The sequence below is a fragment of the Anopheles bellator genome, chromosome 2 (genome assembly GCF_943735745.2).
Source record: "Anopheles bellator chromosome 2, idAnoBellAS_SP24_06.2, whole genome shotgun sequence".
Lineage (NCBI taxonomy): Eukaryota > Metazoa > Arthropoda > Insecta > Diptera > Culicidae > Anopheles > Anopheles bellator.
Window position 1 is genome coordinate 36,042,726 of NC_071286.1, and position 26,916 is coordinate 36,069,641.

At 48.0% G+C, this 26,916-nt stretch overlaps 4 protein-coding genes across 4 annotated transcripts; 2 read left to right on the plus strand and 2 right to left on the minus strand.

Moving 5' to 3' along the window:
- Positions 1-837: 837 nt before the first annotated feature.
- Positions 838-2,079, minus strand: LOC131207460 (trypsin-1-like). Its single transcript, XM_058200073.1, has 4 exons — positions 2,002-2,079; positions 1,723-1,927; positions 1,097-1,653; positions 838-1,023 (listed from the first exon to the last, which is right to left on the minus strand). The coding sequence occupies exons 1-4, from the start codon at positions 2,077-2,079 to the stop codon at positions 838-840; spliced, it is 1,026 nt and encodes a 341-aa protein (XP_058056056.1).
- Positions 2,080-5,830: 3,751 nt separating this feature from the next.
- Positions 5,831-10,446, plus strand: LOC131207461 (polyserase-2-like). Its single transcript, XM_058200075.1, has 7 exons — positions 5,831-5,926; positions 7,583-7,733; positions 7,807-8,201; positions 8,261-8,631; positions 9,508-9,518; positions 9,577-10,181; positions 10,264-10,446. Exons 1-7 carry the CDS (start codon positions 5,831-5,833, stop codon positions 10,444-10,446), a joined length of 1,812 nt encoding a protein of 603 aa, XP_058056058.1.
- A 1,885-nt stretch (positions 10,447-12,331) lies between these two features.
- Positions 12,332-14,432, plus strand: LOC131207462 (mucin-17-like). Its single transcript, XM_058200076.1, has 4 exons — positions 12,332-12,415; positions 12,503-13,508; positions 13,584-14,158; positions 14,238-14,432. The coding sequence occupies exons 1-4, from the start codon at positions 12,332-12,334 to the stop codon at positions 14,430-14,432; spliced, it is 1,860 nt and encodes a 619-aa protein (XP_058056059.1).
- Positions 14,433-14,597: 165 nt separating this feature from the next.
- LOC131212385 (soluble guanylate cyclase 89Db-like) lies at positions 14,598-19,472 on the minus strand. The gene is made up of 7 exons (XM_058206228.1): positions 19,296-19,472; positions 16,905-16,982; positions 16,362-16,844; positions 16,041-16,298; positions 15,705-15,970; positions 14,870-15,641; positions 14,598-14,790 (listed from the first exon to the last, which is right to left on the minus strand). The coding sequence occupies exons 1-7, from the start codon at positions 19,335-19,337 to the stop codon at positions 14,734-14,736; spliced, it is 1,956 nt and encodes a 651-aa protein (XP_058062211.1). The 5' UTR covers positions 19,338-19,472; the 3' UTR covers positions 14,598-14,733.
- Between the last annotated feature and the right edge of the window lie 7,444 nt (positions 19,473-26,916).

A 26,916-nucleotide genomic window follows, 5' to 3' on the forward strand; every position in this document is an offset into this window, starting at 1 on the left:
ACCAGGCTTTCCTCATCACATTAGAACTTGTACCCAATCTGGACCTAACAGTCTCAAGTCTAGCCCAGCCCAGCCCTAACAGTCTAAGCACAAATTATTTGCAATTTTCCAATTAAAGATAATTTGATGACGGAACGAGTTAGAAAAGGTGTTTTGTTCCATCATTTTTTTCCTTTAAAGTAGTTTGACCACAATTTTTCTACTTGAGCCTTCCTACGTAACGGTATTCGGGAGTTTCGTATGTAATTTCTGCTCATATGAGGCATCGAAACCGTAACTCGCCAACAACATTCCTTGGATGATTTGGAATTCAACAAATAAGAACAATATTTCCTTTTTGCTTTTAAATATTCTGTTTATTGAATTTTCTCCACAGTGCTGAAAACTGTCAGAACTTTGACTTGCAATTCCAGCCCTAAACGAATGACTATTAGCGTGGCTCGGGGTATGTTGTTGAGATCAGCCAGTCGCACCGTTGCAACTCTTTCAAAGGCCCTGTCGATGTCTGGTCGGTCGTGCGCGGAAGCTATTTGAGGCTGTGTGGCGATTTTCCCGAAGGTACTACTGCGTTCTGCGTTCCGAGTTCGCTGAAAGTACGCAAATTAAGCGAGCAGCCCGCTAACGATAATTGAAACTAGCCCAGCGGAAAGCGGGATCATTTCCCGCAGTTTCCCGCATGTGCACCTCACCCTCTCCACCGCCCCCCGGTCTGCTGTCCAGCGAATTGCACTCATTATGATTTATTGGCCCATTCTCTGGAAAAGATCATTCACATTCGGCTGGTAACTACGCTCGGTGACCGGAAAGCTCATTACGAAACGTCAGGGCCGGTGGGGGCTAGGTGGCGCTCCGTTCGCAAGTGCACGCGTCCCGTGTGTTCGCCCGGATCCAGGGCAAGTAGCGTGTCACCCTCGTGTAGACCCCGGGGTAGTTCGGCCGGGCGCAACCCTCGCCCCACGAGACGATTCCGACCAGTTCGCGAAAGTTGCTGTCCCCGACATTCAGCGGTCCACCACTGTCACCCTGGAAGGAGGAGAACGGAACGATGTAGCCTCGGATCGGATGCTGTTACCCTGACTTGTCCGAATTGTGTTACCTGGCAGGCATCCTTGCCGCCCTCGGCATACCCGGCACACAGCATGTTCTCCGTGATCCGGGACGCCCGGTAGTTGGATTTCCGGCACTGAGCGTTGCTCATGATAGGGACGACGGCCTTCTGCAGTCCGTTCGAAAGGCTCCCGTTGCCAAGCTTACCCCATCCGATCACCGTGCCGTTGTGACCGGTGAAGCTACGTCCCGAGACCGGCAGGCACACCGGGATGAAGCTTCCGCCGGCATCGACCGGAGCCTGCAGCTTCACCAGCGCGATGTCGTTGTTGAACGTGTCCAAACTGAACCGCTCGTGGCCGTGGAGCCTCGTGACGCTCCGGGTGACCATCTCGGACCGCTCGACGTCGTACAGCTTGGCCAGGAGTTGCGCCGGGACGAAGCTCAACACACAGTGGGCCGCCGTCAGGACGTAGCGATCGTTGATCAGTGAGCCGCCACAGTAGAAGGTTCCCCGGTACAGTAGCATCGCTATCCAGGGGTACTCCTTCACGTCGGCCGCGTCTCCTCCGACGATCCGGGAGCTCGTTTTGCCTCGCCCACAAGCTGCAAATTCGGCCAAACCCCCGGTGAGTCCCCGGTTTGGTCCAAGAAAAACCCACACAGCATACTCACAGCACTGCGGACAGTCACGTGGTAGCGGCTTTGCGGTCGTACCCACGTCGGACGACGATGGCGGGCCGGGTTTGTGGTACAGCACGGTTGACAGCCACGCCAGCAGTGGGTTCTTCGCCCGCAACCGGTTCCCACCGGCCGGTACCGTCATCACCGGCGTCACGTAGATATCGTAGTTGATCCGGTTCGCGTCGGCTTCCTCGAGCTAGTAGAATGGACAGACTTGACGTCAGAGCCATGTGGAGCAGAACTTCACTAGAATCCTCGAGCCCAACTTACGGCAAGTGAAGCGGACGGCGGAGGACCAACTAGTAGCAGTGCCACCGTCAGGAGTCGCACCCCGAAAATGATGCCCATTGTCATCGCCACAAGCGCAACCGCAAGCTACCAGAGTGTCCGAATCGAGGGGCCCGGTGTCCAGAAGCCTCTCAAAACTTCCGCATCCTCGCGCAACGCGACACTGTCGCTCACTGGATGACCGTTTTCGACTGCGCGGCGTACATGGCCGCGTTCAGTTCCGGCGCCCGCGGTTCAGTTCCGCCTCGCGGGGGAGTGCCACTCTGTCGGGGGCGGGGGTCGGGGGCACACCACCCAAAAAGCTGCGCTTGTCACACAGCCACACCTGATCATCCCGCCCGGGCCCAGAGCCGCGGCGGACGCGAAGGTGTAAAAATGACCAATAAATAAACAAAACGTGACGCGGACTCCGGGGGTGCTGTGCGGGGGAGGAAATGAACTGACAAAAATAATTAAAGAAAGCACCCGCCCCACCACCCTTCCCCCCGCGATCACGTCACGTTGAGCCGCTGTCACGTCCTTCACGCGCGGGGTTCAGGTTCGCGGGCGCCTAGAGAGTGAACAATGCCGTCGAAATGCCGAGTGAAAGCGTAGCGGAGCGAAAGAGAGAGAGAGATAGAGGGAGTAGAGTGGATGAAAGTGTCACCCCACACTTGTGCATGTGTGTGTGTGCAACGGATTAAGAAGGCCAGTGTGTGTGGGGCAGTTGAAACGAAAAATGCTTTGCGTTTGTCCGCGGACCCCCCTTTCGGTTGTTGCTCCTTTTGGTCGATCGGCGATCTTGATGTCTGCGCGATCTTGAGGCGGGCTTCCCCATTGGAGGAGGTACCTTCGCTGACCAGCTCGGTTCGCCTCGGACCCCTAGCCAATGGTGGAGCGATTCGAGGATAACAGAACTTGCTGCGCGGAACGTCTAGATATTCATTTTTTTTATTTCCTGTACAAAGTTCGACCTGCCAGAGATACCTATACGATCGGTTAACAAAATAGACGATGACACTAAAATTATCCTCGCACATTTAAAACGAGTTGTGCAGTAGAGCTGGGAGAAGTGCTGGGATGTTCCATAAGTATTGCCGTTTAATAACAGAGGCCCCTGCTACTAGTCTAAATTTGGTGAAGTTTCATTTCAATAGGACACTTCATTCTTTTTTCCAAGCCGTTTAGTATCGACGTGTCACCGTATCGTTTTGCAATAGAAAAAATCAAGCAAAGGAAATTTATGAACGAATGTTGAAAGTAAAAAATAAGGACTATTCGCCTTCAAATAGTACAGTAGATAGATGGGTTGCCGAATGTAAACCTGGCCGCACAAGCCTTGAAGACCATCCACGTCAAGGACGTCCAACACTATCAACACTTGAAATCGTAGGAAAAATGCAGGATATCATATTGGAAAATCGACTCACTTGACTATGGACGAGACTTGGGTCTATCATCATGATTCTGAATCAAAACAAGAGGCTAAAGAGGGATGTGAATCTGGTTCTCCTTGTCCGAAACGAGTTCGTGTCCAGAAATCGGCCAAAAAGGTGTTGGCATCAGTTTTTTTGGATGCTAAGAAAACGTTGTTAGCGGATTACTTGCAAATTGATAAAACAACAAATTTTGATTATTGTCGTAACACTTTAGACCGATTGAAAAAGAAAATTGGTTAAAAAGAACTTAGTTTGAAGAAGAAAAACATCCTCTTTCATCAGGGCAATGCACCCTGTCACAAGAGCATTTTGAAAACGACAAAAATTCTTGAATTAGAGTTCGAATTGTTATAATATCCACCGTATTCATTAGATTCTCCTCCTGGCAACTTCCATCTGTTTTCAAACAAAAAAAAATAAGCGTGAATAGCGTTTTCAATCAAATGATGACGTCATAACAGCTGCGGAAACGTATTTTGAAGCCTTTCCAGTTTTTCACTTCAGGGATGGAATTTATAAACTGGAGCCTCACAAAAACAAGTGTATTGATGTTCTGGGAGGCCATACTGAATAATTAAGTGTGTTCCAAACCATAAAAATGTGTTTTTCTTATAAAAGCTCCGAACTTAATGAGCACTCCAGTAAATGTCGAATTGCTCCTAAAAAGTTCCGGAGCATCCACCGTATTCATCAGACTTGGCCTTAAGCGCCATCCATCTGTTTCCAGATCTAAACAAAATTCAAGCGATTTTCATCGAATGATAACGTTTATCGTTTTTAGGTGAGGTCATAATTCACTTCAGAGAGGGAATCCATAAATTGCAATCGCAAAACGAATCATCGAAATAACCGAAGCGCAAAACTTGTTGAACAGCCTGGTAGTTCCATTAATCGGAAGTAGAACTTCCTGAGCAAGAGTCCTGCGCCATCCTGATTACCGTGGTCAAACACCCGCCTTGTCAACGGGTGGACGGGATTTGAAACAAATTAAAAATAGTAAACCCTAAGAATAAAAGCGAAATGGTGTCCGTCCGTCCGAACAACTGTCGTGGGGCTATCATTGCAAAAGTATTTAGAAACAGTCATCGCAACCGCACGTATTATGAACAATTTTAGTAGAACCCATCAACGGATGGCTCACCAAGCTTGGACAGTTACCACCACTACATAATGGATCCCACAAATGTGGGGAATCACTTACAACATTTAATTAGTTTGCCTTTAAAACATTGCACTTATCTTCTTCGTCTCCTAGAACGGTCTCCACTTCTGCTGACTGTTGGTTTTCATCGACAGTGTATTTGTCCTTAGTCCAATAGTAGTTTCAAGTACAACGGGTTTCGATTGCATAATGATGCTCTGGAGAGCGTTTTTGTTCATAGCATAGCATTAGACTGCCTAGCGTGTGCAGTCGCATTTTACAATAGAAACGATCGTTGGGCGCCTAAGCCAATTACGCTTTTGTTCTCGGTTTGCTCGCATTAAAGTGGCCTCAAACTGTGCATCATCGATCCGCGAATACGAAATACCACAAGATGGACGAAGCGCGAGCAGCGAGCCGAACGCGATAACGCGATGTCCGCTAGCTAGCGGTACAATCGACCGACAGCAAACCGGTTCGTCGGCGATCCGCTACGTGGGACCGCTACGGACCCAGCCATGGCCGAGAAGCCCGAAAATAAGAATCTTCATTGATCGTTGCTTTATCGGCGATGGGAAGAAAAATGTGACGCGGTATCGGTTACAAACTAAACCACTGTTGAGAGTCCCGGATCGACTAGACTCCCGAAGGGGTGACAAGTTCAAGAGCATGTTCGATACAGCACTCATTTTTCGGATCAGAAGCACCGACGCGAACCGGATCCTAGGTCCCACTGGTTGATCGTTCGCTTGCACCAACGGCGCTATCACAGCGACTTCCAATGTGGAGATCTCTCCCACTAGGTCCGATCAGATGATCGCCGGTCGGTTGAGGTGAGCATCCCTCGGGCGAGGTTAGTTGTTCTCGATCTTGCGCCGCGACTAGAGCGACACACGACGCGATAGCTAACGGTAGCCGTCGCAGTTTGATCGGCTGGCGTTTGTAGGCTGATCAACCGGTACCGACTTGTGTCGGGCCTGTGGGGTACTGTGAGGCCTCCCTCAGCAGCTGTCCACCGCGGGAATTGGGGACGACACGAAAAGAAGCGCACTTAATATGCAAAGTTCACATCACGCGCGTAGCGGCGATCAGTGAGAGCTCGCGCTTGGACCACGGACCACGTGCTACGCGGATTCAGTGCGGCCTGAGCGGTCGGAGTGGCGAAAAGAAAGTTTCGTTTTGGAGCTGTCACTTGGCGATATCTGCGACACCGGACCGACCGGACCGGACAGTCCACTTGTTCCGAGATTCAATGGCGATCCTCATTACAGCGCTTGGCAGTGCCGGCCGACCATCGCTGCTCTGGCTGCTGATCGTTTGCCTGCTCAATGACACCGTCAGTGGTAATGTAAGTTTCGGCTCGATAGTGCCCATCCGGTCCGGGATTGGCTTGTGTAGGTTCCGAACCACGAACCCCCCTTCGTGTGCGTACGTGCGACCGTGTCTGTATGTGTGCCTGTGCAGGAGAATGGGACAGAATGCTAAAAACGGAAGAATTTCTCGACACTTCTGCGCTGGGTTCAACAAACTCCAAAGAGTCCACAACCTGGTGGCTGCGGCCCGGGCGAAGGATTACGAACGACTGGGGCTGAATGTGGTCCAAAACAGCCAACAGGTTTTTTCGAAAGAAACGAGCTTACGATGACCCGCGATGACGAGAAGTCAATGCTCGTGAATTGGGAATTGGATGGCCGCGTAGGTCAGATCAACGCCAACGCGAAGAAAGAACCGCGCGACATTAAGCCACATTCAGTTTTGATTTCATAGTTGAGCAGCGTGATAAGCAGCGATGCGTTGCAGCTACACGATCCTTCATTCGGAGATCGATAAATGGACGATCGTGTTCGGAAAATAATGTGTTCAATTTTTTTTAATGGGAGGTTTGGAAGATTTGTGGACCTAAAGTAACGGACGCAAAATGAACCATCTCAACCATCGTTTGAATCGAATGTCGAGTGGGAAGTGGAACAAGACCCAATTCTAGAGAAGGATTACAAAGGGATTTCACCAAAGGGCCCAGTCAACTTAGAATCAACAAATATGCCGGGTCAGGGACCTATTGCAAAAGAATGAACGATTGGAGACGAAGTATGAAGTACTTTATTTTCTTCTTCTGCTGCGTTTCTACGAGACCTTAAGTCGCCAACGGGTCGGGACCTTATATTTCTTGGAGGATCGATGGCCAAGCAGCACGTAAATCTATGTTTCAAAAGTGCACAGTAAAATGATGATCGTTTGATGGATACCACGACGGATCTGCTACCTTCGCCTGTTGGTTCTGCAGTATTTGTTTATAACTACCAACTTCGAGTTTATTTTGCTTACGGCAGGTCTGAAAGTACACCACACCTTTCTGGTCCCACCGGACACTGTGTTTGCAATCGAAGTGCAGTGATTGTCCCTGACTGACCTATAATCTTTTCTTTGTAAGATTCTGAAAATTGATCAATTTTTTATCGCCAGTCGCACTCCGATGAAGAAATGGCTTCCTTTTGTACCTGGCGAACAGTTTTTTAGGGTTTTCCTACTGTTTCTCGTTCAGTTCATGTGGCACCCTTTTTCCAATCTTGTGGATCTTTCCCAGGGCCTTCCTACGTATTAAGACACATGTAGCTGATCCGTGAATTGTTGTTGCTTTTGCGTGTCATTTAACATCCTCGAACTCTTTTGGAGTTCTTTTGGATATCACCTCTTTTTTGTTTGTTGAGTCAAAATCGCGTTCTGCGATCTTCCAAAAGCATGATCACCGTAAGCTTCGACAAGCATTTAATGCGATTCCGATGTAGTTTGCTTCAGCAGTCCCCACAAAAGCAATGATGAACGCAAATCCTTGTTTTCAGGCACAAAAGTCGGCATGGTCTAACCGTTTCAGAGATAAGATGCAAACTAAATTATTTAGAGCAATCCGATTCCATACATTTGAACCTGATATTTGCACCGATCACCAAAATTATCAGAACGCAAAGATTAAATAATTGTTTATTGACTACCTCTCCCCGTGCAGGTGGCCACCGGGAGGCAGGAAGTCGAGAGTGCCGTGCAAATTCAAACACAGAAAAACAATCCGTTCATCGAATGGCTTGCCGGGCTGATCGGCAGTCCGGCCCCGCCGCCAACGGAGCCACTTACGCCGCCCGAGTCGTGCCCGTCTTGTAGTGAGTGTTCCTGGTGCTGATGGATTGCTTCACGGTGGATTGCTTACGCAGGTCTGCTTCTGTCCTGTTCCAGAGTGTGGCCGGACCAACCGTTTGACGCGAATCGTTGGCGGTATGGAAACGAAAGTCAACCAGTACCCGTGGATGGCGCTGCTAAAGTACGGCGGTACGTTCTACTGTGGCGGATCACTGATCAGCGATCGACACGTCCTGACGGCAGCCCACTGTGTGCACGGCTTCAATTCCGAAAAGATCACCGTGGTGATGATGGAGCACGACCGTGTCCTGACGACGGAATCGAAGTTGCTGACGGCCAAAGTGAAGCGAGTGATCGAGCACAGCGGGTACAACTCGAACAACTACAACAGCGACATCGCCATCCTGCTGCTGGGCAGTGTGATGGAAATCGACGACCGGCTGTGTCCGGTGTGTCTGCCCACGAAGAAAAAGCCTTTCTCCGGCTATGACGTAAGTCACTGAGTTAGATTTCAGGACGCGTGATCTCTATTTTACGCTTCTCCATACAGGGTATCGTCACGGGATGGGGGGCCACGTCGGAAAATGGACCCATCTCCACCAACCTGCAGGAGGTCACGGTACCGATCATGTCGAACGCCGAATGCCGCAAAACGGGCTACGGACCGACGCGGATCACCGACAACATGATGTGCGCCGGGTACAGCGAGGGCAAGAAGGACTCGTGCCAGGGTGACAGCGGTGGCCCACTGCACGTGATAAAGCAAAACAGCACCGACAACATCCATCAGATCGCCGGCATCGTGTCGTGGGGCGAGGGCTGCGCCAAGCCCAACTACCCCGGGGTCTACACGAGGGTGAACCGCTTCGGGTCGTGGATCCGCAACAACACCGTCGATGGGTGCTACTGCGACGAAGACTAGTAAGATAAACGGCACGGCAAGTAAAGCAAATAAACGGACGCGATATCGGAGGAGAGAACCTGTTTCCAAAAATGTTGCCTCTCCTTCCTTGTCACCTGGTGGTAGGTGTTGACTGCATTTTTGCCGAGCCGGAAATGTGTCATCCTATTACAGCGCATCATGCGCATTCAAAGGCAAAGTACAAAACCAAGGACGGTGGCATGTGGCCAAATCATTTCGGTGGTATTTGTTGCAAGATGAGGTTGATGAGGTTGACGGTGAAAGTGGTTCTGTTCGGCTGCCTTTGTGTTGTGAGCGGCGATAGTAAGGTAGGGATTAGCCTGGGTCCTGGCTACTCGGAACTCGGCAGCTGTTGTAAAAAGTTACAAAGTCTGCTAGCTTACAGTAATTCTGGCCACGCCAATCACGCAGACAGCTGCAAGAGTGCAATCCATAATAGGAGCGGCTTCACAAACCTTTCCAATCCCCAAGGGTTCGCAGCTTCCGTTTCCGTTTGGGCTCATACATTCTGAGCCGACTACTACCGAAGGAGTCACGCTGATGAACCCTACGAACCCTTTCGGGGTGCTGTTTGCTTTCCGCAACCCTTCCGAAACAACGCCAGATAAGACGACCGGAAGTACCGGAACTGCAACTTGGACCCCAAATGCTTCTCTAGCCGATCAGCCGGTTTTTGGTGTCGGAGCGGTCGTCGAAGAAGTTGTGAGCGGTGGAGTCGCAGCAGTACAACTAGTCTGGTCCACGTTGGGGGCCACACTCCAGGGTGGCCTGAACAGTGCGTTCGGAACCGCCCAGCGTCCTGCCGATCCCCAGTCCGCGAAACCACCGCCCATCCCGATCGACTTCGGTTACGTTCCTTCATTTTGTCCCACCAGTTGTAAGATGCGTGAGTAGCTGATCTCTGGTTTTGTTACTGTTAGCCACTACAACGGCCCTGTCGGTAGTTTGCGGTGTGACCCAGAACAGCACCTTCGAACAGCAGCCACGCATTGTGGGAGGACAGGACGTTTCGCCGACAAACAAGTACTCCTGGACGGCACTGCTGCAGTACTACGGACAGAACCAGGGATCCGGAACGCTGATCAACGATCGCACCGTCATTAGCTTGGCCACCATCATCTCGGGCATGGTAGTCTCCATCCAGATCGCCGTGATTTTCGATGCCTTCGATGCCAGTGCCACTACCGAGCCCACGAGACGCTCGTTTGCGGTGGCCAGAGCACGGGTGCATCCCCAGTTCACGGCGCAGAACCCTTTCCGCCACAACATTGGCTTACTGCAGCTGGTCGTCCCGGTCACGATCAGCCCCAGCTTTATGCCCATCTGCTTGCCCAACAATTATGACAGCTTTGCCGGTACCGAAGCGGTCCTGGCAGGCTGGGGAGCCAGCGATCAGGGTGGTACTCCGTGGCAAGCGCTCCGTGAAACGACGATCCCGCTCTACTCCGTCGACGAGTGCCAACTTGCGTACCCCAACGCGACCGAGGACAACATTTGCGGTGGTGTGTTCTACCCGGCCCCGACGGACCAACATAAAACACTGTGCGATGTAAGCATGGTAGCGGCATTTCCAGCAACTCCGTACTGTTGTTGGTCGGACCTCAGCCCATTTGGTTGCTTTCCATTTGCAGGGAGACGGAGGCGCTGGCCTAATGTACCCGTCGAAGGTCGATCAATCACTGAAGGCCTTGATAGGCATTGCTTTGGAGGCTCCTGATGGCGGGTGTGGCGCAACCAACGAACCTGCACTGTTTATTAAATTTTACAAATACGTTTCTTGGGCCCAAAGGCAAAGCCCAGGATGTTACTGCTAGTTCTGACGGAGTTAAATTCACCTTCAAACGAAGACAGGACACAGTCAAAGCTGATAACCTCCAATGAACCCCGAATTCCATAACCAGTTTTGCATCATGCGAAAGTGATCGGCAACACCACTGTCCAAACGCAAAAGCGGAAAAGAAAATAAAAGCTCTTCAAACCGGCGATCGTGCGTTCTCCTGTTGTTGGAAGCGTGGCCAAAACAGAATTTCAGGTTTATCCTACAAAACATTTCGATGTGTGTCCAGCACTCGTACCCTGTGGCCACAGTGCCATTTACTCAACGGGGAAGCACAAAATTCGCCAAATTTGCCGATACCGAATAAAGTTAAAAAGGATAACTTACAGAAAGTATAGTATACTGTGAATTCTCCGACCTACTAACATAGCTGACCAGCTAACCCAACCAGTAACTGCAATCCTCGGAGCAGATTAGGGATCCTAAGAATGCACAGAGCCCCATAGCGGAACAAAGAATTAGCCGAAGCTATAAAAAATTGTAGAAAAGTCTCCAAGAACCACGAAAAGAGCAAGCAATAAAGCATGGGCCAGTTAGAATGGGGAACAATTGAATTAGCTCTATCTCGGGGTTGATTTGACTTAGCAAACATGTCAAGGTGTCAAAATGAAGCTATTTTATTGTAGTTTGAGAGAAAAAATTCAGAAATTTATTCTGTCGGTCGTCGGATGCGAATCGTGAACTTTCTTTGGAATGCGCGCCATCATTTTCTGCAAATCCTTCCTTTTTTCATTTTCTACCATTATTTTCTGTAAACACTCTTTTTACCTTGTCAGAACCAACTTGTACAACTTTCTAGTGCGTGTTTTAGCGACTAGGTTTTGCTTAAATGTCCCGTTTGGATGCAAGCAAAAAACAGTGACCTCTTCGTAGACATATCCTCTGGACAGTACTTTTGCTGGCACCAAATTTTTTTGCAATATCCTGAACCGAAAGTCCAGTATTTGTCTTGATTGATCTCAAAACCTTCCAGCTCAGCTGCCGATCGTATGTTTTACTACGACGTCTACTTTGAGTCTTTCGGTCTACGGTATTGGGTTTGAACATTTGAAATCCGATCACGAAGGATTTCCGCCAATAGAAGACATACAACTTTTCCCGATTCTAAGTGGGACAGGCCTAAAGTCTTCACATCCTGCGCTGCCTTTATTTTATCGTGCCATGTATGAAAACCAAAGACAAGAAAAAAACAAATTGACTAGAAAAAAAATATTCCCGAAGACTCTGCGAAAGACAAGTGGAAATACATCCTTTGCGGCAACAAAATTCACAATAACTTCAGCTTACTCCATAACAATCTAGCGATCGACAACTCCACTAAGATAGTGGAAACGTTTAACATTCACTTACAAAAGGCATCAACCATCAAATCGGTTTTTTTTGCCCTACTGGATGGCTTAATTGGGCCCCATCGAAGACGGAGTGAAGTCCACCTTCTTGATGCTGTTCTTGATTATTTACTGTTATTATATTTTAATATCCCTTTTCCCCAAACGGGACACACGCACGAGGACCAGCGTTCCAGTCAGAACGGAACGGTGCCGCTGCGTACGACATAACCTCCGTTGAACCCCGAATTCCATAACCAGTTTTGCAAGTGCACCATACGAAAGTGATCAGCGCCGCTGCACAAACGCAAAACGGAAAAGAAAAAAACCCGATCGATCATGCATCCTGTTCTGGTTGGAAGAGTGGCCAAAACTTGATTTCAGGCGCACCAGTTCCAGGGCAAGAACATTTCGACGAAGTGGTCCCCGAAGCTCGCAGAGAAGTATAAAATTCGCAAATTTGGCGATACGGCGATGCAGTTGAAAAGGGTCCATTGGTCACGACGGAAGTGCTCCGGCAGTTGTTCGGTAGCGATGAGGACGAGCGTTTTCAGCCTTGTCGTCCTGTGCTCCGTTGTTTCGGCCACAGTGGCCAAGCACCGCGCATTAACGAGAGATGTATGTGTGCCATTTATTTAGAAAGTGTTTGTGTTTTCATTTCTTCACCATCACGTTCCTTGTACTCACGTCTGTGCTCGTCATCAGGATCTGCCGACGGGAGGGATCATTACACCGCCAGCACCGAAGCAGGATGGACCAACGACGGCAAAACCTCTGGGGCTGATCCTGCTGCCTTTCCCGCAGGCCGCCAACAACGTGCAATCGCTCGTGGACATATCGCCGGAAACCATCGCGGCCATCCAGTCGGGCGACAGTCCTTACGCAGCCATCGCCGCTTACGACGATCCGTCCGATGGGAGCAGCACGACTTCAAGCGCTCCCTGGAGCGCACCGTCGCATGTTCCCCAGTTCAGTGCGTTCCTCGACAAGATCCAAGCCGGCTCCAGTCCACCGAGGCCATCGAAACCCAACTCCATAGCGCAGCTCGGGATTTTCGCCGTTACTCCTGCATCCACCAGCGCTCCAGCATCTGGCAGCACGGAAGGCACTCAGCATGATCCTTTTCCAACCAACCTGCAGGGGCTGGGCGCCCTGTGCAACGTGTCCAACACACTGCAAACTACTTTCACCGGAATCAACAACGTAACGTGTAGCAACGCGACCAACACAACGCAAAGCAATGTCGCCCAACTGGGAACGATCGTGCAAAGTGGCATCAACAACTTTTTCGGCATCAGCCGGCCAGCCAACGACGAGCCGGTCACCAGCACTGCCGCTACTACGACATCTGCCACCACTACCGCCGGAGGATCTTCGTCCAGCTCGGCTGCAAGCACCACCACACCGGTTCCGGGAACAACTGCCGCTAACGCGACCACCAATCCGTTCGATTCGTTCGTCAGTAGCGTACAATCCTCTCTCACCAACCCATCTGCCGCAGCTCAGGTAGTAACCGGACAGGTTGGTTCGAACGTGCAGAGTGGACTCGCGAGCCTACTTCAAGTTGCCAACTATCGACCGAACAAGGCACCCGGAACGAAGGATGCCACGAGTCCGGTTCAAGGTGTTTTCGGACGAATCGCTGCGACGGACGGGACAGCAGTGGTCAAATCAACTTCCCTGGAATGTAACACCTGTGCACCTGGACAAGGTTAGAAGCCAGACTTGGGTCAGAACCATCTGGAACCATCTAGAACCAAAGTTTCCGAGCTCTTCTTTCTTACAGATGTCTGTTCACCGGGGCCCGGACTTCGCATTGTGAATGGGAAAGAGGTGAACAGTACGACCGAATTCCCATTTCTGGTACTAATCACGTACCAGGATAGCCCTTCCGGTCAAGGTGCGCTGATCAACGACCGATGGTTTGTGACCACAGCGCATATCGTAGACAGTCTGACCAACATCGGGCTCATCCGAGCGGTAGTCAACACTCTCGTAAGCCGTGCGAGCGGACCGTCGGATTCCCGACGGATTGCAAGCAAACTGAGCCATCCTAACTACGTCACCACGAACCTGTTCGCGAACAACGTCGGCCTGATGGCTCTGGAGAAACCATTTACCACGTTCACGCCCGTTTGCCTTCCGAGCCAGGCTACATTCACAAGCCCTCCGACGATGGCAACCGTCGTCGGATGGGGCACTACCACTCCTGGTGGACATGGACCTTCAGTCAATTTGCAAGCAGCGGATCTGCTAATGTTCCCCTCGATTGTTTGCCAGCAGTCATACCCGCAGGTTTCGAGCCAAAATCTGTGTGGAGGGTCCATAAAGCCCAGCCCTGGAATCCCGGCTACTTGCGCGGTAAGTTGGGCGAGTTGGGCCCACGGACCGTAGCAGACGAAAGCGGACGATGCGCAATAAATTCTATTTCCTTTTGCAGGGAGACGGAGGCGATCCACTGGTGTTCCGGGAGGGATCCGCCTGGAAATTGCTTGGAGTCGCCCTAGACATCCCCAACGTGGGGTGCCAAAACTCCGAGCAGCTCTCGGTCTTCACCGACGTCGCGCCGTTTACGGACTGGATCAATGCCAACGCACCAGGCTGCAAATGTGGAGAAGTGGCCGGAGGCCCTTAAGAACCAACGTGGCACCTGTGGGCACCTGTAAATGCCTAGTTCGATTTCGTATCTTTAGATAGTGCGTAAAGATTAAGCGTAAGAAAAGAGCCGAGATACTGCTTAGCGTAGAATAGTACAGATCCTATGTTTATTCGGTCAATTTTATGCTCCGTCTGAGGAACTGTTTCTGGACATAGTGCGATAGGACAAGATGCTGCAATAAAGTGACGCTCGTGAGACGCGTGCATCATAGGAACAGCCAATAAGTTACGGCCGACTCTGCACAAGGCACGGTGTGGTCCACGGTGTGTACTGCCTTCTACTGCTTGCTCTCCGGTGTTCCCTCGAGCCAGAATGTTTCCATTTCTCCCTTGCCCTGCAAGAGAAGGGTTCCACTGTCAGGGTGAGAGAGCTACCGGTTCCGGCATTCTGGATGGGTGTCCAACGTTACTCACCTTGACGGCAACCTTACCGCGATACGTTAGGGCGTAGTGCAGCTTTTTCAACTTCTCCGCCGTGTATCCCGACACCTGGATACGATCCGTCTCTCCGCTGCTCTCCATGCGCGAAGCAGTGTTGACGGTGTCACCAAACAGACAGTACCGTGGCACCTTGAGCCCCACGATTCCGGCCACAATCGAGCCCGAGTGGAACCCAATCTTCACGCCAACACCGGGCAGATTGAGTTCGCGAATACTTTTCAGCATTTCCAGCGCCAGGTCCGCCATGTGCTGCGCGTGGAACGGATTAATATCCGGTGCTCCGCTGACCGCCATGTAGACCTTGCCCACCGTTTCCACCTTGTACGCCATCGGAGATTGGATCAGCTCGTCGAACGCACTGAAAGCCGCATTCAGCGTGTTGACCGTCGTCATCGCGTACTTGATCGAGTCGTCGCCCGTGATCGTTTCCTGGACCTCGGCGAACAGCACCGTCACCTCCTCGAAGGTCTGGCAAGTGTCGTGCGGGTTTTGGCCCTCCCGCAACCGCTCCGCTATGGAGCGAGGAATCATCGAGTACAGTAGTTCGTCCCCTTGGCGCTTCCAGGAGTCGGCCAGCACGAGGGACGTCTCCAGCTCCTCCGTGCGCTGCTCCGCCCGTTCGCACATCAAATCGAGCCGCGAGTAGTGCTGAAAGCCCTGGAACACCATCTCACGGCTCAGTCCGTGCGGGTTGAGATCGTTCAGGTACAGGCCCATCTCGCGGAGCTCCTCCAGGTTCTGGATGCTGCGGGTTAAAAAGAACTCTTCGTAGCCGCGTATGTTACTCGTCATGCCCGCTTACACTTACAGAGGGCTGCACAGGAACACGAGCGAATTGATGTCCTTAATGTAGCGCATTTCACCTTTCAGCAGAATGCTTCGCAGTCCTTGCGATCCTCGCCGCGGCATGGACGTCAGCTGCTTCGACGCATCGTCGACCGGATTCTTGGCCACCACCTGCGACGACGATTCCTGCGACGGGAGCTCGATCGCTTTCGGAGGTTCCTTCGATCCCTTGGCGGAGGATCCCTTCAGTAGCTGGATCTCGAACAGCACCGTTTGAAGATTTTTTATCTAGACCGGCAGGAAGCGAAAGGCGAACCTTTATCGGTTGGGCAGATGGGTATCAGGGCTCACCGCTTACATTCTCCCAGGTAAAGGTGATTCCACTCGGACGACGAAGCTTGAAGTGCTCCGTCACCTTTGCGCCGATCAGCTCGATCGGTGAGCGGTTGGCGTTGTTGAGCATCCACGATTCGATGAGCTTTTCGCCGACGGCCGTAATTTTCATCTCCTCGTTCAGGATCAGCGCGAACGGGAACAGATTCAGCAGCACCATGCTGTCGACCGTTGGCAGCTGAAGCTGCGATGGGTGAGCCTTGATGTGGACACGTCTTTCCATCTGCGAAGGACAAACTCTAACTCAGCTCATCATCAGCTCACCAGAGCACCGGCACCCACTTACATAATCTCGATTGTCAAAATCTAGACGGTACTTCACAATCACCGTCTTCAGTCCACCCTGTATCGAGATCGGTCCGGAAGTACCGCCCGGGTTATCGTTCTGGCTTTCCAGCACCTTGATGCTCACGTCCATCCCGTACAGCTGCTTGGCAATCTCCAGCAGCTGGCCACGGAGATACTTCGAGAAGCCACTTCGGGTGCTCCTGTACACCAGCACGGCGCCGCGCTCGTCCACCTCCGTCAGCTGCATCGAGGGACTCTTCATTTTGCGGTACGTGAAGCGCATCTGCAAGTGGATATTGTCCACCGAGTGCAAAAAGTCGCAAAAGTAGCGCCCGGTAGCCTTGATCAGCTCATCGTAGCCAAAGTTGCTGAAGAAGCGCACGAAGCAGCGGCCGAAGAATATCATAAACTCGTCGATCGGCTTACCGGTGATGGCCGAGAGAGCCGCGGCCAGATCGGGAATCAGACTGTCAGGATATAGCTGTCAGGAAAAAGCGCTCCAATTATGGTCCGAGAAACGAATCGCCGCTTGCACCCTTACCTGGTGGGTGTTGAAGACTGTGTTCTTACATCCGGTGGTAAGCAGCGCCTGGCGCCACACAAATTCTCCATATTCGAGCTGGAAACATAGAACAGTAATTTATTCTTAACTCATTTTCAATTATTATCATTCCTGCAAGCGTAAAAAAAAATATGTTCGGTAAAGTAAAGTCGGCAAATTCAAATCAAATTCGACAACCACATTAAATTCAGAAGTGCAAGTAGCACACTGAATCATCCAATTCTGTTAAGGTCTAGGAATTAAGTCTAACTCGGTGGGCAAGATCATGTAAAACCTTCGAAATACCGTTCTATAACTAACCATCTTCAACTATGCATTACGGTTAGGGAAATTTTGCAAACCACTGCATTTTGTAAGGGAACCAAATTTTTCTGCTAAAGAAAACAAGAAGCTATAGAAGATCTGCAAAGTTTCTAGGTAGATAAATTGTTGAAAATCAAAAATGAAATCTTAACAACTCGTATCAGATTTGCCACACGAAGAAAGCACCGTTTCTTGGTTTCTCATGTTTTATTCCTCTCGAACACGCTGGTGGGCACATTTCGCAAAATCAACGGCCATGATTTGCATTCACAACCGTCTCTCGGTTTTTGGGGTTGAAACAGTCGTAAAAAGTTGCTGCGTCAAGTATGAATAAAAATATCAAATCACTCCCAGATTTATGGCTGGGGCCTCAAGCAACGTTTCGCAGTGTGCCCGGCAGATGAGCTGGTGGTAAACTCGTCAAACGGCATCGATTATCTACTCAGCCATCACCCAGCAGCGATGGCCACTTGAAGTGCCTGTCTTTTCGGCAGACGGACCTCACGGCCAGAGACTTTGCGAACGAACGGTCGGTGAGTGGTCCAATAAAGATCGGATCGATTCAAAACATACACAAAACACAAACCGTTGTACTCGAAACTGTCAGTAAACGGAAGTCGTATCTTGGACAACGTACCAGCAGGATGGGCCTTCGGTAGCAATAGTATCGCCTGCCGCAATTAATTAATTTGAGCCTCGCGCCACACCGCGGGCGTCGGTATACAACAATCATCCACAAGACGGGGAATGAACGCACTCGATGGGGATGCTCGAGCTCTAATTGCATCGCCCAGAATAAAGGACCTCCCGAATTGAACAGGAAGAATGAAACGACACCCGTACTTTATTAGGATGTAGCCCAGGCTTCCCAATGACCTCGATTCAATGGGACAGCTTTGCGTTCGATGGATGGTAAACGATAACGTCAAATCGTTTGTCAGGACAGGACATTGGGCTAATGCTGCAAGCACGTTGCTTGTGTTTTAGGCTTCATAAAAATTGCTTTCAACTTAGAGCACCTTTCCCATCAGGATGTTTTCCCTGCGCTAGCTTCTGACCACCTTCGTGCTGATGCTAGGTAACAGATAGCGTGGATCGTAAATTGCGGCTGGCGAATAAACGTAAGTAATTGCTGCCTATGCATCTAAGAAATTCATATTCATTTTTGAGGTCTACTACTAACTACGTTTTACATTTATCCTATCTATCTATTTATTTGGTTAGTTATGTAGGAGAATACCCCTATCATAGGTTAGATACTTCTGGACATCAGACAATTTTTGAACAGCACAAAGATGAGGCCAAACGTTCTACCGTGAGGTCTACATTTCATGAACATATAATGTTAATTTTAACGTGAAACGGAATAATTATTTGACAATTCAATGCAATAACAAACATCGGGATCTCTTGGGGAATGCCTTTGAGACAAATCTGATGGAAGTGGATGGATGGAATGAACAGACGCAAAGCTCATGCCGCGCCGAAGTCCGTCTGGTCCACAAGGAAAAGGCCAACCTTAATCACACAGTTCACCGATAATGAAAAAGCAAATCAAGCTCCAGGACCCAGCTGTACAGTTGTGTCCTAGAGTCATGCGTCCGACGTGCGCCTTGGAAGGAAAGTTAAAGCCTTGACAAACTGTGGCAGCCTTCGCTCCAACTTTCCATGCTTTAATACCAAATCAAATTTGGAGCACTAACACCTGTAATAAGACTCATTGACTGACTTCACGCTCGACTGGCGTAATCATTCTTAATCTGCTAAGATTTGGCGTTTCTCTTCTTTGGCCGCTCGTAGATGGTACGTACCTTCACTTCCTTTGAAGTATTAGAGAGATGACTTAACCCCCCAAAGAATTCGGGTTAAAATAGCAACTTTTATGAGCGCTTTAAATTGAATATTATACACGCTTTAGGACCGGGCGGCAAGGAAACGGGTTTGTGAACTTTACATTTTCTTGCGTGTTCTTTTCCTTGCAATGGCGTGAATATTTAAACCGCCCCAAACGATACCGAGGCGAGGCTGAGAAAACCCCAAGAACACAAACCATTTTGCTGTACATACCTGTACGAAGTGCTGTACGCTCTCCAGAAGCATTCCATACATGGTTTCGGGGCTTACGGTGCTGCAGGCAGCAGTTTCCGGGCGAAATCTGGGTACTCTGTGCGCTGTTTATTCGGCGGCACTCCCTCCAAAGGGACACGGCTTCTCTTTACACAGGTGCACCAAGTTTGCTGAGGGTTGGCGGTTTTAGCGTATTACACTTCATTTTTCCATCGCAGGCACGGAAAAAGGTGCGAGGGTTTCAAAAACCAATTTCACGATCCCCACGATGAACGACTTCATTTTCACAGTCCTTGCACAACGTTAGACGCGCAATATTAGGATGTTTTGATATTATTTGTATATTGGCTTCTCTCTACAGTGTCAGCGATGTGACTCGAAGATCTGTGGGGCAAACATAAAGCGTATTCAATGCCGAACGCTTCTATTTATCCTGTGAATAATTTGAAAATACAAACATCATACAAAGACAATATTGCAATAAAAACACTTACTTAATTTAAAAATCCATAGATTTATATTATCTGTATAAATGTATGTATTCACAGAAACAGAAAGCGTAATGTCAATTTAACGATAAAAAAAAATCAAAATTGAATAAATGACGAATACAAATTTTTTACACACCTAATATAAGATATTGGGTATACAAAAAGAATTCTTAACTTTATTAATGCACTGATTTAAAATTTATTTTTAGTATAAGTATCTCATCGAAAATTTGCCATAAATGCAATGTTTGGTTTCTAAAATTTAAAAATACTCCACTTTTCTAAATATTTCTAATTCTAAAAATTTCTTTTCTAAATAATATACAATATAACGGAAACTGTGTGAATCGTTTATAAAGAATCCCACTTAGCCAGTACTTAAATAACAAATGCCAGAATACCAAATTTAATATTAAATTGAATAGTACGGTTAAATTTTCCCCTTTATTAGTCAATTACTTTTCGCTACACCCAATTAAATGTTTGATGATGGGTTTCTTGCGTTCCTTTTCGATAGAGTTGAAAAAAGTAAAAGTAAATACCGTACGGTGGAGCGGCTAACGGTGGGAACTTTTCGCCACCGCCCGGTAGAGGTCAATGCCAACCAAAACATGGGTTTGGGGGGGCAACAAAACGCTTAACAAAACAAAACTGCGATGATCTGCCGCATAATGTATCTTACCAGCACGCCTGTATTTCAACGCTCTACATCCTCCGCCAGCGTCGGTCTTCTTACTTTGTTTTGTGATCCAATCAAAAATCGGCCAAGACCAAGTGTTTTCCACAAACTTTCGCTTTCCGACCGAGAGCACACCGTCCTTCCACCGTGGACGTTGGCCCCGCTGATGCGTCCCGCAAATTAGCATAAATTTTGTCCGCAAATGGAAAACATCTTTCTTTGGGCGGATGGAACGACCCTACGCTGCCGGAAGCAAGGCGAAACACGGACGCGTCTTGCCGAGCATGGCTAAAGGTGTTCGGTGTTCGATAATGGAAGAGCCGCATCGGAGCGAATTACCAACATCGCTACTCCCCCAACAACAAACTCGGATTCCATTTCCGCTACCCTTAAGGTGGCCGTAAGATCCCGCCATCTGGGGCTTAAGGGTGGTGTTGTGAACGGGAAACATGAGAATGTAAATTTCTACCATGCTGCCGTGTTCGTTTGGGGTAGAGCGAACTGTAATTTAGAGAAGAACGAAAAACAAACTTTCGCCAGACGCTCCTCTTCTGGTTCATTTCTTGTATCGGCCGTCGGTCAGGGTGTATAATCAGACATCCGGTTATTTTTGGTTAGGGTTTTGTTTTTGCTCTACTATCCGTCGGGTAAATTTTCACTTAATTCTCGTAGACTACCGTCGCTCTAGGGTTGCCCGATTCGCCGAGGCCAACCGGCGCTTCCTAACAAATCCTACAATAATGATGATTTATTACTCTCGGAAGACCTTAACCACCACATCCGTCCCGAACCCCGCACAATCTCATCAGCACGAAATTGATTTCGTTAGTAAGTCCCCGAGACAACAAGGATCACCAATCGAAGATGATAAATTGACTGTACCTGAGTGTATCGCAAAATCATCGAAAAACCATGCGTGTTTGACCTTTCGGTTGACATTTGGCTGCTAGCCTAGCCAGAACTCACAGAAAAAGCCGAAATTTTTAGTAAAAGCAATCAAAGAAGCAAAAGAATGCTGTGGCTATGTTGGGCGATTTCAAGCGATTCAAATTTCATCGCACTCGAGAAATGTTATTAAGTTAATTATTTTCTCTCGAGCACCAAACCGTAAATGGTGCCACTGTTTTAACAGCTCTTCCGTGCGTTGCGTCTTTACAATTATCTCCACCAGTTGCTGCCACGAGTGTCCGGCACTTGACCGGCAGCGGCTACCGTGCTCGTGTCCGTTTCGAGCCGAAGAAAGTTGTGTGCTAATATTAATTTCAACATCGTCCAGCTGGTGCTGCCTAATGTCGATAGCGAGTTCGAAGGACCCAGCGGTGAGCCCCTGTGTTCGAATGAACACAGAACCCCAAAGGCAAGAAAGTATTTAATTAGCTTTTGTTATGTTCCTCGGTGGCTCGGATGCCGGTGAACCAAAGCCTAATGCTTACTGTCTAAAGCCAAGGAAAAGGACTTTCTTTTCGGCTCTTAGAAGCGAAAATACGAGATCTTTTCTTTTCGCGTCAGCAAATCGTACAGAAAAGTCAACATCCCTGTCACAGTGCTGTTTGACGTCAGAATAATAATGTGCACCCCAAAAGGAAACCAGCTGCGCTTGATGGGAACACAAATTGTCCCGTCCGCCTATCACGGCGCAACCGGTGGGCGGGCAGGTGTTCAAGGACACGAGACGTTGCTCGAGACCATCTTAGACCGACTGACGATCGCCCGGTACGAAGCGCAAGTACGATTAATGGATCATGCCTCAGGATCACCTCTGTACCGAACGTTCGATTTGGATTGAAATTACCCCACGGTACATTAGCCACGGTGACAGCGTAAGCTACATAAAACAAATCGTTCGCACGTGACCGGCTTCCGGCTTGCCTCTATCAGCAATCCAACCGAGCAAACGTTCGATCCAGTTGCAAGGTCGGGGCACACCGGAATGCCCGGGAGATGGCATTCAATTTATGTTCAATGAGATTTCCTCCAGTTTTATGAAAATGAACCTTTTCACCGAACTGGCCACTGTCGGTGCGGAACGGGAAACCGTAAACGGTTGGCTCAACGAGCTAAGGGAACATTTAGGGGATAAAAGCAACATTTTCACCGGCACCAGTTTCGAATGGTGAAAATAAGAACAACGTTGTAAAAGCTACCGTTATCTGTCTCATTGGAGTAGATTACTTCAAACCGCGTGCCATTTTAATCCGCTTTACATAAGTACCGTATTTTTCCGTGTATAACGCGCACCCGTGTATAACGCGCACCCATATTTTACGAGAACAGAATTGGAAAACAAATTTTTTACTTTACATTTTTCAGATATGTGATATCCAACAAATACCAAATGATAATAATGTATTACTCTAAATACTCTATAAATATTCTAAAGTAGACTAAAGATAAAATGCGTATACATTACAAAAGACATACTAGTATTTTATATTTCGTAATAATCTTCAAACTCAGATTCACTGCTGTCTGACAAATTGATATTCTCTAATTGCTCTTCACTGTACTCCTCATTGTCACTCTCTGAAGAGTCCTCATAAATTGCGACATCTTCAGATCGATGCTGATGCCACATTTTTTAAATGATTTCACAACAACTTCTGTTTCAACTCCCTGCCATGACTTAAAAAGGATATTGCATAGATAATTATATTCCTAACATATGTTTCATTTCATAATTTATTCAATAATACCATAGAATATGTACCTAAAAGGGCACATTTGTATGCTTGGAGGAGACAAAATGTTTACTCCCCTTGTATAACGCGCACCCAGATTTTAGAGCTAAAAAAATTGGGAAAAAAGTGCGCGTTATACACGGAAAAATACGGTATATTTACAATGTAGAGGCCGCTGCTGGCTACAATACGGAATGGAAAGAATGATGAACAAACCGATCTTCAAAATAGTTTCGAAGGTTACTTACGAGGACGCATACTGTACACTTAATTAATTTTGTTCAATATGTAAGCACTATTTGAGAATATTTGAGAATATTTGAGAACATCTGAACTTGCCACTTGAACCGGCCTATTTTCTTATAACACCGAATGGTGCTTATATTTTTCATGTTTATTAATGTGTTGCCTGCCACAATACAAAGTATACTTCAAAAATAGGACATTTCAAACTCCGGCTATATCTTTTTAATTCCCAACAAACATCTTCAGTGCTTGCGAAAGACGGCCCCAAAACAATTTGTCGCAAAAACGCTTCGTAAACTTCCTCCAGCGGGAAGGTGCTAATGGCTTCTTAGTGGCTAGAAGAATAACACAATGTAGAACACTTTTGCGTTCTTTCCGTTTCTTTCCACGCTCCTTCGCATTCCGGTGCGACCCTCATAAATGTGAGGAAAAGTTTTCAACTTATAAGGCACGACTCCTTTCACCGACGACGTTATCAAAGCTTCGCCAAAAGTTACACATCGCCCCGATCATGGAACAGCACAAACTAGAAGGAAACACAGTAATCAACACGGGACACGGATGACGCTATTTTCTAAGCCATCCATCCATACATGATTCGATATATGATTTGGAAATTTCATCAAATAGAATCATAGTTTTTCGTAGAAACTGTTTCCTTCGCTCTCACTCGTCTTAAGGGCAATAGAATAGAAAGAATTTCATCTAATCTTTGACTCATCCGTAGCAGAGAACAACGTAGATGGATGTTTGCTTCTAGAGATAAAAATAAAAGGAAACATCTCGGGAATACCAATGCTGTACTTGATTTGCTACGGATGAGCTCATTCTTGAATTACTTCAAGAAATGTCCAACAGTCTTTGGTCCGTTGATTACGGATGCTGCAACACATGTTTATAGAAAGATTTTTTTCCCTTTTTTAACGCCAAAAATCAATAGTGTTCAACAAAGACGAACATTTCCAATTTAGACATTGTCAACGAATGACGCGGGGATTCGAAGGATTCGCCATATTAAAGTACATTTGTCTTTCATGCTCTATTGTGTTTGTGTTTTGTTCTGTATATTGTTTGCCAAAACGAACTAAAAATCGTAGGTTTTCTCACACGTTCTTGGCGACACTCGGAGAAACTCAATGTGACATTGAAACCGATGTACACCGGCCAGGGTCTATTTATGTTGCACTCTTCGGCTAAATTTGGGATTTTATGGTCGAGTGTGACCTTCTCTGTGATTGTGACAACCACGTGATATCTACTTAGTGCTTGGGTATTTGTGATTTATGATTTACGGCAAGATAATGTTGTTAATAAATTCTCCAAAATAAATACAACAGTTTTACGAATTCTGGTATTTTACCATTGAGTACGACCATTCAATTACCAAAAAGATAGATTAGTTCTTGCATGTAATTAAAATAAAACGTTCCAATCATTTTATTATTCCGTTCGTTAAAATGCTGCCAAAATGCTAATAACGCAAAATGGGGCCTTAATTGCAAGGGTCGAGGGTCGTGTCATAATTCGCACGAACCCAGTCAGCTAATTCGATTCTAGATCCCTAATCGAACGTCAGTGAATTCGGAAACTCCTTTATCATCTCGGACCTTTCCATGCATAATATGGAAACCAAATAGACCCCACAATGGGACGATGTGTTGTGCTAAAGACTATCTACTGACTGTGAATCGAAAGCTTGATGTTTGCACAAGGCTTATCAAACAGTGCTCGAGCGTCACTCTGCACGATACGTTGAAGGAAGAAAGAGGCTTACCGGCTGCCAATTTAACCCATCCATTAACAGGGACCAACACCCTACCGGAAGTGGAGATGCTAAGGATGGAACGGGACACGGATCAAAAGTCGACCCAGCGTGTGTGGCGAATGAGAAAGCAAGGATATCCGACGGAGACACAGTGTCCAAATTTTCGTTATCTTTTAAGCTCGGCAGTGGGGAAAATGAAAGCCGTACCAAGCGCCTCCATCGGGCACGTGCTATGGCTCTAGTACCTCGAGTGGATAACACGCTTCACCAAAGGTCTATTAATAAATGTTCCACATCAATCACCATCAGTAAATGCTGGGAGTAGCCAAGAGGAATCGTAAAACATTCATAAAGACATAAAAAACAATCTGCGTAATGTATCCGAGAATCCCGTATCGCGTACTGTGGGGGCCCCCAAACGTCGCATCGATTCACAAACACGCTGGTCACGGTCACGGTTAGCAAACGATATAAATATTGATAACAGCTCGACACTGCAAACCATTGCTCAGAGGCTTCATTTTCCTCCACGGGACCTAATCAACCGGATCGAATGCGAATCAGCAACAGTTTTTCTTTTCTCAACAATATATACTGCAGCCATCGTAAAACGGTAATCGATCGACGAGCATTTCACATTCTGCACGAATCTTTTTACCACTTGATCCACCGAACATGGGAAAATTTTCAAACTCCGATAGTCTGGGCTTTGGCCGTTACCCGCCAGTCACAGACAATCTCGCCGTTCTGCACCATTGCGGATGGAAATTAACATCCAGCGAGTTGGTGGCGCCAAAGGCGAGATGCCATTCAATGTGTCACACGTTCCACGTTCGTCGGATTTATCGTCTTCAGCCAAGGAAGGCAACTCAGCTTGACCACATTTCACACTACCCCGCGGGAGCCGTCGCCGCAGACACCAGAACTGGCCGGTACAACGCACGACGTTCGGATAGAATCACGCACCGGACACAACTGAACCTCGATGCCGGTGGGTGCCGTTTTCTTATATCGCCGACGACCAGCTGTCGGGAATCTCGATGTCAACCGAGCACGAGAGCTGTGTACACGGTGAGGCGTACACTCACTTCACCGAACTGCTTCGCGACGGATTGGTGGTGGGTGTGGACATTCGTTAATTGGACGAACATATTTTATGATTAGTGCCGGCAACACGAGGGTCCCCCAGGCTACCATTCACCGGTAAGGCTTCTTTCAAGTTTAATGATGATACTTAATGAGGATCTCTACAAAAGTTCACACGATTTGTAATGGTTAGTGATTTTAGCGATAACTTTATTTAATTTTTGAGAGTTGTTGAGACTTCACGAATTCGAAAGATTTTAAAGTGAATTATTTGATAACACTCTAATTCCCCATGAATAGTAGAAGTGACCCTTAAAGAACAGAAACACAGAAAAGAGGGGGATAAATTAGTGCGCGTATTCTCGGGTCTTAGCTCTAACCCCAGGACTTCAGTGTGGCTCCCGCTGAGAAGATGTTTCCTATAATTGTTCAATTGATTGGCACCAGAAATCGCTCTACAAACTAATCGAACCCATCAATCATCCTTTTTGTTTACCGGTCGCGACTCATCGGCTCCACTGCGTGAACGAAAGCAACCCGTTCACTCGCGTTCGCAGTTCGTGTAGTGTTTCGCGTTTCGCAGCACTCAGAGTCACTCAAATGTTTACGTTTTTCCGGCTTCACAGTGCCACTCACTGAGCTACTACGAAAGGCAACAATGGGAAAATGGGGTTTC

What these genes read in the sequence shown, in the direction of transcription:
- LOC131207461 (XM_058200075.1), top strand. Translation starts at nt 5,831, where the DNA reads ATGGCGATCCTCATTACAGCGCTTGGCAGTGCCGGCCGACCATCGCTG. An exon ending in ATGACACCGTCAGTGGTAAT is followed by an intron (nt 5,927 to 7,582) that starts GTAAGTTTCGGC and finishes CTCCCCGTGCAG; the next exon opens with GTGGCCACCGGGAGGCAGGA. An exon ending in AGCCTTTCTCCGGCTATGAC is followed by an intron (nt 8,202 to 8,260) that starts GTAAGTCACTGA and finishes TTCTCCATACAG; the next exon opens with GGTATCGTCACGGGATGGGG.
- LOC131212385 (XM_058206228.1), bottom strand. Translation starts at nt 19,337, where the DNA reads ATGTATGGAATGCTTCTGGAGAGCGTACAGCACTTCGTACAG. An exon ending in GCGTACAGCACTTCGTACAG is followed by an intron (nt 16,983 to 19,295) that starts GTATGTACAGCA and finishes CTATGTTTCCAG; the next exon opens with CTCGAATATGGAGAATTTGT. An exon ending in CAGTCTTCAACACCCACCAG is followed by an intron (nt 16,845 to 16,904) that starts GTAAGGGTGCAA and finishes TTTTCCTGACAG; the next exon opens with CTATATCCTGACAGTCTGAT.
- LOC131207460 (XM_058200073.1), bottom strand. Translation starts at nt 2,079, where the DNA reads ATGGGCATCATTTTCGGGGTGCGACTCCTGACGGTGGCACTGCTACTA. An exon ending in CGCCGTCCGCTTCACTTGCC is followed by an intron (nt 1,928 to 2,001) that starts GTAAGTTGGGCT and finishes CCATTCTACTAG; the next exon opens with CTCGAGGAAGCCGACGCGAA. An exon ending in ACGTGACTGTCCGCAGTGCT is followed by an intron (nt 1,654 to 1,722) that starts GTGAGTATGCTG and finishes CCGAATTTGCAG; the next exon opens with CTTGTGGGCGAGGCAAAACG.
- LOC131207462 (XM_058200076.1), top strand. Translation starts at nt 12,332, where the DNA reads ATGAGGACGAGCGTTTTCAGCCTTGTCGTCCTGTGCTCCGTTGTTTCG. An exon ending in ACCGCGCATTAACGAGAGAT is followed by an intron (nt 12,416 to 12,502) that starts GTATGTGTGCCA and finishes GCTCGTCATCAG; the next exon opens with GATCTGCCGACGGGAGGGAT. An exon ending in CACCTGTGCACCTGGACAAG is followed by an intron (nt 13,509 to 13,583) that starts GTTAGAAGCCAG and finishes TCTTTCTTACAG; the next exon opens with ATGTCTGTTCACCGGGGCCC.